Source organism: Cyprinodon variegatus, unplaced genomic scaffold (assembly GCF_000732505.1).
Source record: "Cyprinodon variegatus isolate N-32 unplaced genomic scaffold, C_variegatus-1.0 Scaffold319, whole genome shotgun sequence".
NCBI classification, from domain to species: Eukaryota; Metazoa; Chordata; class Actinopteri; order Cyprinodontiformes; family Cyprinodontidae; genus Cyprinodon; species Cyprinodon variegatus.
Window position 1 is genome coordinate 51,599 of NW_015150772.1, and position 12,604 is coordinate 64,202.

Sequence of the window (12,604 nt, forward strand, 5' to 3'; positions counted from 1 at the left end):
TCTGGGAGACAGTCAAAAGGTCAACTGCTGAGAACTGTGAAATCACAGTTTTACAGTCTCAAACCTTTTGCATGATTGTTAAGATTCACACACTGCTGAAAGCGTTTCATTTACATGCAATCCTTTAAAGGCACTTTCATTTTAAAAGTGTTTAAAATCCTTTAAAACCTAATTTGTTTTATTCATACCAATATCCCTCATAAGTTTTTTACCTAATAAACAAATAGCTGGGCTTTGTGTGCACTTACTGGTACTCCTGCTGCTGCGAGTAGTGCTGGTCACGCCGCTCCAGGCTCTGCTCCAGTAAGGCCCGGTTCTCCTTTAACAGACTTTGGTTTTGTTCGGCTAAGTGTCGGTTCTCCTCTTCCATGTTCCCTTTCAGTTGTGTTAACAGCTACACAAACAAAAATAAACAACTTTTTAATCAAATGTTACATTTTTTGCAATTGTCCTTAATGCTATATCTTTCTTTAAAGATAATATGATTATAAATCTGTAAAGCCTTTCATGCAAAGTGGAGGCAGTGTAATGCTTTGGTATTTTTTATTACTGAATGCAAAGGAGGAAAGAAGAGGATTCTTTCCAGGTTTATTACACACAGAAAACTGTGCTCAACAGTTGAATCTTAGATGCAGTTGGGAACCTGATCCCAAACATATTTTAAAAGTGGTTTTGGAGAGAATGACGGAATCTGACACCATCATCTTGGAAAGGTATTTACAGAATCCTGCCCTTACTCTTTTTAAAAATATATAAAATTAGCTCAAAGGGATAGTTCGGTATTTTTGACATGAATCTGTATGGCATCCCCATCACCAGTGTCATGCAATCACACTGACTTACCCCTGGCAGCGTCCTGTGAGCAGAGTTCTCGTCCAGTTTTGGTCAAGCCGAAAGTAGTCCGGCAGGTTTGCTAGACCCAGCGAAATAAAACGTTTCTCTTCCCAAAACATTATGTGTTCAAAAGAGTGATATTTTTGCATCCCAAAAACGTTGTAGTGGAAAAAGTCACACGTCGTTATCACTTGGTCCTATTTTCTCTCTGTTCGTATCAGTGCGCGCCGTCTGGCTGTTGTTGAGCTCGCTGTCTGAATGACGGCGCGCACTGATACGAACAGAGAGAAAATAGGACCAAGTGATAACGACGTGTGACTTTTTCCACTACAACGTTTTTGGGATGCAAAAATATCACTCTTTTGAACACATAATGTTTTGGGAAGAGAAACGTTTTATTTCGCTGGGTCTAGCAAACCTGCCGGACTACTTTCGGCTTGACCAAAACTGGACGAGAACTCTGCTCACAGGACGCTGCCAGGGGTAAGTCAGTGTGATTGCATGCCACTGGTGATGGGGATGCCATAAAGATTCATGTTAAAAATCCCGAACTATCCCTTTAAAGACCATATCGATGTGATTAAACCACTTATTTACCAGAAACTCAACAATTCTTTCAACTAATGTTCAACTAATTTGCCAACTGTACCTTTAATTCTCATTAAATTAGAAGTGCTTGGAAAACTTCAGATTAAAACTTCAAACCTGACAAGCAAGCGACCAGAGGACTTCAAAACTGACTGATATTTAAACAACATGAAGCAGAACAATTTACATCCCCACACCCTAAAATTTGTTTTGTCCTATTTAATTTTATTTACAAGGTAAAAAAGAAAAGAGAACACAAACAGATGACTACACTACTATTAACTTCATCATTTTAAGCTGACCTTTAAAGGTTTAAAATACATCTCTTTGCAGGATGAAGGTAAACATGAACAGAAAATCAATTCTAATTTGGACTTTTCCATTTTGTTTCCAATTATTACGTCCTGTCAAAATTAGCCCCATCAGAGAGAAGTTTTGCAGCAATGGATTAATCACTGTTGCACGCACACATTGCATTATGAGAGGAAAGAATCTAAATGACCATATGCACCTAATATAACTGTGCAGAAAAGAATAAATCACTTTGAGAGAAAATGTGATAATCTTAGGGAAAGAAACTCTTAATAAGTAATATGAGAAAAAAGCTACAAGAAGAGCTGTTTTCACATTATTAATTTAACTTTTAAACTGACAGTTCATGAGGTAAGAGCATATTTGCTAATAAATGTTAAATTAAATGGTTGAAGCATGGTTATTTATATAAAACCAGTTAGAGCTTGGTACTCATGAGCTTAACTCTTAACTCTTTAGACAGTGGTTCCATAATAAATAAATTTACATTACTTTTATTAAAGTATGTGGCACTATATCTGCACTAAATTAAGCTACCTATGTTGTGCCACCAAACTATGTCACAGGTATTTGACATTGAATTTTAGAAAAAAAATGCACATGCACACCATAATCCGCTTCCGAGAGGGAACGTCCATTAAACCTGTGTGAGAGTGTGCACGAGCCCATTTCTCCTCCTGCACTGTTTAAAAGTTGCTGTTTGCATCGCTCATGCAAAGTTACTTTCCAGAATAAGATTTGCAATTTTTCCACTACAGTATGTCAGACTCACCACTGACCTTACATAAACATATCACCAATTAGGGGGACCACTTATTTTGATAATCCACCCAGAAAAAGTACATCCTCCACTATACCTTTAAGCTAACTTCACTCCTATCTGGGTTTCAAAGATAAAATGTATTGCATTCATCCAAAATGTGAATTTTGTCATTCTTTAAGCACTGTAATAAAAATTCCTCCCTTTGCTTGTAACTTACTTCAATGCATGTTACTTGCATGTTACTTCAATTTAAAATGTCACTTTTTAAGTATACAACCACTGTAGTTTGAATAGTCTGCTTTCTTTGTGTGGTTTGAATGTAATATTATATAATAACTAACTTTTTTTCTGGGAAACACAACAAATAGAATTTAATTGTTAAAAATACCAAAACCTCTTATAAAAAAACGGGAGAAACATTTTTGATTCATTACATGGTCTACATTTTAACGCTCAGCTCCAGCATTTTACATTTAATATAAATTATTTCCTTTGAGAATATTTTTTTAGCCCTTGACAATTGTCAGTTTCAGAATGCGGCCAATTAGGAAAATTATTTACCCAGTCATTAGACAGATGATTAGGCTATTATCAGCAATATGTGACCTAATGTGTTTAAATCCACGTTTCACCAAGTCTAAAGAGTAAATATGTGAAGTCTGAATATCTCAGATTACAGTCAGAGCAGGAAGTAAAGCAGAAAAATCATCCAAAGACAAAATGCTTACTCAGGAATCAGAGGGACCTCAACAATCATCCACTCTGGTTTAAAGGTGTTTGTTATCCCTTTGTCAGTTTGTATCTCATTAAATCAAGTAGACACAGTACATTAAAGCCTCTGTTATACTTTATGTGCTCTTTGAATGCATGACAATCTCTGAGAAATACTTTCTAGTTGTTTTGTATTGATAACTCCTCAGCAAAGAAAGCATTGCATGTTCTGAATTGCTTAATTTGCATAATTAACATGAAATTCAATGGATGCTATAGGTGAGAGAAATAACATCACAAAGACAAGGTAGGGAATTATCCTCTCAATATGTTTGAAAATACAGATTCACTTTTTCTTGTAATTCTCTTGCTTAGTATTAACTTTTAAGCTTAAGGTGGAAATAGCAACACTGTAAACAGCTGATTAGTGCATATGAGATTCATATCCACACTGGAAACAGATGAGAGAGAGCATTCTTCCTCTGCCTGCCCTGCACTTGGAAGTGTTCTGAGACATAGTGTAGAAGCGGCTCTCTGTAACATTGAGAAAGGCAAGGATGATACCTGCTTTGAGTCAAACAATACTTAATACCCACAAAGTTACAAAAGGGGTCAAAATAATGCTTGCTAACTGTAACAAAATAATAGAAAAATGCTAGTATTAATAATAATGACTCAGAATACTGTAGGTATTCTTCAAAAGTTAATTTGTATTTTTAAAGCTATGATGTATTGGATGTGGAAGTGATGCGACTCCATCACGGCTTCTCCCAGACGTCCCAATAGCTTTGAGAAATAACAATAGTGACATTGGCATTGGCATGAATCATACATACTTTTGTTACCTATTTTGCACTGTAGAATGTTAGAAAAGGCTTAAACAGAAAACCATAGTCAACAATAAAAGGTATAAGAACAGTTGACCCATGTAATATTTGTCAATAAGCTAGAGTGGTTTTATCAGAATGAAAATGTCAGAGATTTTAGATGCTGGTCAATATACCCAATATTAGTTTTTGGCGGCTGCACGGTGGTGCCGTTGGAAGCCCAAGCTCTTTCTACATGGAGTTTGCATGTTCTCCCTGTACATGTGTGGGTTCCCTCCGGGTACTCTGGCTTCCTCCCACAGTCCAAAAACATGACTGTTAGGTTAATTGTCTTCTCTAAATTCTCCTTAGGTGTTAGTTTGTTTGTTCATGGTTATGTGTCTGTGTGTGTCTCTGTGTTGCCTTGCCACAGACTGCCGAGCTCTCCAGGGTGTGCCCCGCCTCTCACACATAATGCCGGATGTAGGCACCGGTCTCAATGTGAACCTCACAAGGACTAATATAGAGACTAGAATGGATATTTTTTGGCTAATATCAGACACATAACTGATATTAATATCGGATCAGGACATCCCTATCCCAGACACCTAATTACACCGGGAGCGACTGTGCATAGTTTGACTTGGATCACGTCAGATATGCATCATCGCGCTATGGTACTTCTTTAAATAGAAAAACAAGCCTATACAGTGTTTATTTTACCAGTGCTACCAGAGTCTTGCATACCTGCTCTTTAACTGATCACATTTTCTTTTTTTTTTCTTTAGATCTATCATAGAGAAATTAGTTTAAATCAGTAGCTTTCCAGTCATTATTTTTAATTCAGTGCTCATATTTACTATGGCTTTTGATTAACTGTTTAAACAGAATTTATGACATAAAAAAAACAGAAAATGTGACCTACAGTCTGCATGTTGTCTTTTACTTGTTAAATCAACAGGTTCTACTTTGCTTTTCATCGGCTGATTTGCTGCCTGCTCTAGAGTTGGAGCAGCAAACAGCTAAAAAAGAAAAGTCGCCTATCTCAGAGAATCGACCATTGCATCTGGGACGCTTCAGTAACGCACTGCGGGGCACCCGGTCAAACCGCTCTGATTAACTTGAGTTGCTGCGATCAGCTGTGAAGCAGCAGAGCAGCCAGCCTGCATCGCTTCCACTTCCACTGGAACCAGGAGGTTAGGCAAATAGCAAAAACCTTTAGATTATGAAGAGAATATAAGAATAAGCATTAATGTACATTCATGTTTATATTGTGGAAGTGTAACTCAATCTGTTCCACCAACAACCGTCTGATATTTTCTTGTCCTTTTGAGATTTTTCCTGTCTAACCCCATTTTTTTTTGTTACACCAAAAGCCTTTAAGCCCTATTTCAATGGTGCCAGGTGGTTTAGAGATGGTTTCATAAGCAGCTGGATCAAGCAGCAGAAGACAACATCTGCTAGCTGACTTCTAAAACCTTTTATAGGAAGTCAATTTCCATCTGTCTAGTCTCACCGATCAAACGTGTTTAAAAAGTTGTGCTTGTTTGGATTTTACACAGGATTTAGTTGTCTGGATGATAAAAGATTCCTGCATCCTTCAGAACGAGTTGGTTTTTCATTCTCTATTTGGGTAAATACATTATATCTGGCTGATGTGTAAAGTTGAAAATGACTTGTATCACATATGTGATATTAGACAGCCATTGTTCCCTACTGATATTACTGTGGTTCCTCCCTGTTACATCTATGGGAAATGCTCAGTAAAATCTGCTGGGTTTAATTAAATCCCCCCAAAATCGTCCAGATTTTAGATCAGTTTGTTTGTATTACAAGTGGATATTACGCCCGAGTTTTTTTAAACATGAAATTTTAAATCCTACTTAACCCAGTCAGCCATGAGCTACAAAGGCCCTGAAATTTTTCTCAGGAGGTGAATTTGTATGGTCGAGTGCGTTACCTGGTACTGGCTGGTGAGCCGGGCATTGCTGAGGTCCAGGCTCTGATTGGTTTCTCTCAGGCCACTGAGCTCCCCCTCCAGTCGCGTCTTCTCCAGCTGGGAGGCACTCAGCTCCGCCTTTAGCACCGAGCCCTGAGCCAGCAGCTCTGCCTGTGAGGCCAGCCAGTCCTTCTGCTGGGCCTGCAGCCTGCAACACCATCATGCATCATCAGTGTGTGTCCTATGAAGGGCTATGAGTCACTGCTTGCTGAGTGCTCTCTAATTATCATTTTGAAACTCAATGCATATTGACATAGCCAGGCTGCATCCTGGAGGAAACCTTTAAAGATCACACTTTTACATAAAACAGTCATGCTTTCCTGATTTATTTCATGTTAACCCGATGAATTTAGATCAAAATATTCAGTCATTTTTTTCTTAAAATAAGTGCATTTTTTCTGGAATTCAGGAGGTAAGTGAAACACTTTGCAAGCATGCACTTTGCATGGAACAAGACAATTTACTTTTACAATAAGAAAAAAACATGCATTGTCTTATTTAGAGTGCATATTATCTAATTTTAGGAGTAAAAATACTCATTCAATTGGCAAATCATCTTATTTACTTGCTCAAATTAAGGTTAAAAATACACTTAATATAAGAAATATTTACTTATTTCTAGATCATTTTTGCAGGGCCGAAGAAGAGAACAGTTAAGTGGTCAAAGTGCATGAATCTGAGAGATAAACACTGGCTTTTGTGAGGATTAATTAGGAGAAACAGAAGTTGTGATTTAAAATAAAACATATTAGCTGAAGTTGCCCCTACAATTAAAAAAATCAAAACTATTTTACGTAAGCTTTAGGTTCAATCACAATAAACAAATTTGAAAGAATAGAGCTGTTTGCAACAGCAAAAAAGATAAGACAAGTTTGTTATGTAGCACAATGCAATGAGAGGACAATTCATAATGCTGTACATGAAAAAAAGTACATTGTAGTGGCATAAGGATGTAAACAATATTGAAAAAATGTGAAACGTGAAAAAATAAAATGTATAATAGAGAGACTAAAGTGATGCAAAATAAAGAAGTTAAGAAAAATAAAAGAAGGAAAAATAGCAGACAATCTCCAGTTGCGATTTAAATTTTCTAAATACTGTATTACAGAATTATTTGAAAGAAAATGGCTGCTTTACTATCCTCATATTTAAAAGATGTTAAATTATTAAATTCTTTAAATATTAAATTAATTTTATCCAGATTTAGACCTAAATCCTACATATAAATCGCCACTGATCTGAAAGCTGTGTAGTTCTTTCTCAACATACAGTATTCTTTCTCAGCACACTTGTGTAACCTGGCATGGTTCTAGGAACGCCTGAGGCAGCCGGGTTTGCTCAACACGTGAGCTTGACATAAAAAGCATCTGGACTGTTGGTGGTCACATTTTTACATGTTAGAAAGGTTGTCAAATCAAGATTATTGTTTGAATACCTTCGTAAGGCATTGCTGCCTAAAGCAAGACTAAGGCTGTCATGCATGGTGGTAGCAAGGTGGCCAAAAATCTTTAAACAATTAGAAAAAAAACTGCTGAAAGACTTATTGTCACTCGCCACACAGAACAGAGAAGACGCACACTAAACACTATAAGGCTCAGTAGCTAAGCTCAAAGGTGTCCACCAACCAAAAATCCAAAACTACGAGGAGGGTCAGCTTTAATTTGCTCCTAATATACAAACAAGACTCAGAGGTTTAATTATTCTGTTCTATTGAACAATAAATTAAAGCTGTATGTTTGTAGGTTGCTAGATTTGTGGTATATCAGAGAGCTGTGGTTCAGTGATGGGCTGCTTAATATGGTGCAACGACATGCAAGGGATGCAAGGCTGGTTGGATTCAATAACGTATCAGGAAGTCCTGGGAAGACGTTTCATCCTGTCAGTGAAGACGTTGAAGTTAGAGAACTTTAAATAGGAAAAAAATTAAAAGAATATTAATTAAATTGTCCACATGCAACGTGACTTTCGCAAAAACCTGAGCAATACTGGATTTTGCAAACACATCCAAGTTACACTGGTTAATCTTTCTATAAATAATCAGGAAATCAGTTTCTGTCTGTTCTTTTCTGGGCCGACGGTCTTTCTGTGTTCTAAGATAATAAAAGTTAGATTTGCACACGTTCATAAAAACAACATAACTCCATAAAGATTGGCTGGAGAAAAAAGTGGATCAAACAGTGCTGTTACAGAAGGAAATGATTGTCTTTATTATCAGGCTCTCAGGGCTCCGGCACGCACTGTTATAGCACTGTGAAGGGAAACTATTAATAATTTAAAGATTTTTGTCTGGCTCAAAGGCTTCCTAAAATAATTTTTTTTCTCCAATGACTTGTAAGAAACTAAAACACATCTGTTAAAAACTTCATGTTGCTCTTCCATAGATGATACATGTGGCCCTGCCTTTCAGTGGTTAACTCTGCATCTACAAAAAATGGCTATTTGCTTAAATGACTAACAGGATATTTATGCCCCCACACACACACAAACACATGTTCTGCTATATGTAGTGAGGACCATGCGTAGACGTCCATTGATTTTCAGTCATTTTTAACCCTTACTTTGCCATAACCTTAAAACTAACCAGTCCCAATGCATACCTAACCCTAACCCAATTGACACCTTGAGGGAATCGCTTATTTTGAACAGGGATCTTTAAAAGGGTGAAGCCTTTAAGCAGTTATGCATATTCCTATATAATACAGCATTAAAGTCTGACATGTACAGACTCCATCTCAGCAGGCTGTCATTAGCGCCATCAGTCAGTAATCAGTTGCTTCAGCGTGATGATGGCTGATTAATTAATTATAGTACACAAGCATCTTATGATGATGATCATTAATATTATATACCCATCATTCTCGAGAGAAATTACAATCAGAACCACTTATTTTAAACTGTAGATCTCAGTAAGCCTGATTTATTGCAGAAATAAATACAAAAACTCATTAAAAAAGATATCTAACAGTGTATATTCACTCAGATGCTATAATAAAGTAGTTTAAATTCTCCTCAAAACAAACTTTACTTTCACTTGGAGTACTTTTGTTTTGTTTCTTATGTTTTATGGAGTGAAACCTTGTTTTTTCAGTTCTCAAGCCCAAACGTCTGCAATCAGGGACAAAAATGCGTTCAGTGCATTATTTAGTACATTTGCATTCAAATCGATTCCTGTGTAGCTCGCTTTGCCTCATACAGAGGCATTACCGCGGCAGCTCCCTGCATCCAAATGAACAGCATTGCCATGAAAGGCTGATCAGATCTCATGAAAGTGACTCTGAGGAAGCTGTCTGGATCAGTTACCTCTCGCAGTCGTCTTTCAGCCTCTCCAGCTCTCGTTCTCTCTCCAGCGTCTTCTGGGCTTCTGCTTCCATCTTCTGCCTTTCCAGCTTTATTTCTCTCTCCCTCTCCTCCAGCTGGGTTTTACTATCCAGGAGCTCCTTGTACCTAAAAACACAAATAGTATTAAAATCTATAGGAATATTAACTCTAGACAGTGGACTAAAGAATCCTTTGTCAGATGTGTAGATATTGATGATTTTTTTAGGAGTTTTTCTACCTCCCCTCCAGCTCCCTGTGTTGAGCCTCCAGGTTGCGATAGCTGCCCCTTAGCTGTGAATGTTTCTCCAGCAGCTCCTCCAATTCCACCTCCTGCTGCTGCTGCAATGCTGCCATCCGCTCATGGTCACGCCTCAGAGCCTCCATCCTGGCCGACGACTCCTCTCGTTCCCGTGCCCACACCTTTGACTCAGCTTCCAGGGTTGCGCGTCGGGCCTCGCTCTCACTGCAGCGTGCCAACGCTATTGCATGCTGGGAGCTTAGAGATGCTTGATCCACCTGAGTGTGCAGATATGACAGAGAGACCATGTATGTAAATCTGTGTATCATACATGACCATGAAGGCTTGTTGTGTAGCATGTGCTCTAAAAATAAGGTAAGACAAGATTGACAAGATATCCTTCTAGAAAGCCCTAAAGAGATGTTAATATAGACACATTTCAAAAGGTCCAGCATATGGGAAATCAGTATATAAAATTAGAGCTGACTAAATGTGCTGTATATACAAACATACTCATAAGGTCTGTATATATGTCTAAATCTGCCCAAAATCTCCATCTTCTGGCATTGTACCACCTCCTTTGTGACAACAACACAATTTGTCTCAATATTATTCAATCAACAAAAAAATAATCTCAATAAAAAAATAAGTTGTGTTCTAAACTTCTGGACTTGTAATGAAAGATATTTTTTTATGGAATTTAATAGTTGTAAAGAAATGTTTTGTTAACAGTTCTATTTACATACAGTTTTTCTCACAAAGAGAAAAGTTATTTGCAAAATAAACTTTTATTTGCTTATCAGAAATCTGGTTATGATTCTCAAAATGTTGGTTTTGATGCTTCCTTTTTATGAATGAACTCAAAGATATACATTTCATTATATGTCATTCCAATTTAAACAATTTTCTTTAAATTATGATTAGTTTTTGGTTAAATAAATAATACTGAGACCAGTGTATCTCTTTATATAACGACAGCAGATATTTAGATATCTAGTTTCAGAAGTAGTGCAAAAGATATAAAACTGCAGCCATTTTTAATAGAATTCAGAAAAATGTCTGTTCAAATAAATGTTTACATTTAAATAACCTACACCCATGAATTTGAGCAGTCTGGTCAGTAGAATATGATCTGCATTTTGATTAAAGCAACAGAAAAAAAATAGTTTTGAGATACAGTTGGTAGAATTGCATAAGGAAATCCATCTTTGAAGATCTGCTCTGCACCTCTGAACGTTTGCACGTTTATATACATGCGAACCCCGACATTAAATGCAGGATAATATCTGCCTTCACAAGTCCCATTATTCATAGATACAGTTGGTGTGGTCAGATCAATCTGACTGTATGATCTGGTTGAATTGTCTCTGTAAACTGCCTTGAGCTGACATGTTGTAAAGTGGCGCTATATAAATAAGCTGAATTAATTAATTGAATTGAAAATTGAATTTCAGCATTAAAAAATGTAGGTTTTAGTTGTTTTTAAAGAAAAAAAAGGCAGAAGACACTATGGATATGTATTTAGCCAAGGTAATACATTTGGGTAACAAGTAAAACATAATCTCTAACTATCTCTGTATGTTACCAGATCAAATCATACTTTTGTTGAAACATAGAGGTGGCAACTCTGTCCAGTATGACAGAGTTGCCAAATTGAGTTTTAAATGTTGGTATAGAAAACCTTGCAGTTGTGAAAGCAGCTCAGTTAATGTAAACTTTCGGTGTAAAATGGTTCTATAAACACGAGTCCTTCTCCTGATGCATTCTGGGTTGGTGTATTGCATAAACTCCCAATAAAATACCTTTTAGTTTGAGATTATAATGTTGAGTCATCTGAAAGGGTTAAAGAGTAAAGAAAAAGTACAGAAATTTGGATCCTTTTTATCATGCAATAGAGAGGCGGGAAAAATGTTTACACAGTAATGTTTGCTCTAACACCAAAGTGCACTCATCAGAAAGATCTGTACTTTTTAATAAAAAATGGGATCACGCTGAAAAGAATCCGTGAAATTTGTGGGTCTCTAAATTATTCATATCATGCTATTTTTGCCATACATTTAAATATTTCATAGATCGTGTGTAAAATGGTACCGCAGAGATTGCTCTCTGTCTCTTCTGGGCTTTACATAACTACCAGCATGACAGTGATTATGAATACTTAACACATCAGGAAAGTTCTTTGAAAATTGATAGCATGTTTTGGTTGAAAACGGGTCAAAAAGTGACACTAAAAGGTAATGAACTCCTGGTTTCAGCCATCCTCCAGCTGTCTGTGTGTGTGGTCACCTGTAGCTGAGTGTTGAGTGTCTGTAGGCTGGTGCAGGAGTCCTGCAGACTGAGGGAGTGGCGACGCAGGGCTTCCAGCTGCTCCTTCAGGTGCTCGCACGCCTCCTGGGACTGAGACAAGCGCATCTGCAAAGCCTCTTGTCCTGCCACTGCCACAGCTCTCTGATGGAGAGTAAAAGAAGCTTTAATTATTATAGGATCTGCAGCAACACTGTGGTACCAAATACATCTAAAAAGATGCAAATTAATTTGATTTCAGTTGAATCAGCAGATAACCTTGTAAAGATCTCGTGTGTAGGGTGGACTTTTGGGAGGTATCTGATATCTGACTCATCATCAGACTTTTGAATGCAGCACTATAACTGCAATAACTTGTGCAATAACTAATGTGCAATCACTATTTAATATCCTATGCAATAAGCTGTTTCATATTTAATACCCTGTGCAATAACCGTGTGTAATAATCCTGTGAAATAAGAGATTACAGCTGTTACATACACACACACACACACACACACACACATATACACATATACACATACACATATACATACACATATACATATATATATACACATATACACACATACATATATATATATATACACATACACACATATATATATACACATACACACATACATATATATAAATATACACATACACACATACATATATATATATACACATACACACATACATATATATATATACACATACACACGTACATATATATATATATACACATA

General features: G+C 36.9%; 1 protein-coding gene across 1 annotated transcript in view; it reads right to left on the bottom strand.

Annotated features, from left to right (window-relative positions):
• Positions 1-12,604, bottom strand: part of LOC107090978 (girdin-like) — a 72,641-nt gene that overhangs the window by 16,382 nt on the left and 43,655 nt on the right. Inside the window, exons 19-23 of the mRNA XM_015384648.1 lie at positions 11,856-12,017; positions 9,570-9,847; positions 9,314-9,457; positions 5,975-6,161; positions 249-394 (exon numbers count right to left, since the gene is read on the bottom strand). Of these exons, the coding sequence (XP_015240134.1) occupies positions 249-394; positions 5,975-6,161; positions 9,314-9,457; positions 9,570-9,847; positions 11,856-12,017 (917 nt within the window). The remainder of the gene's footprint in view (positions 1-248; positions 395-5,974; positions 6,162-9,313; positions 9,458-9,569; positions 9,848-11,855; positions 12,018-12,604) is intronic.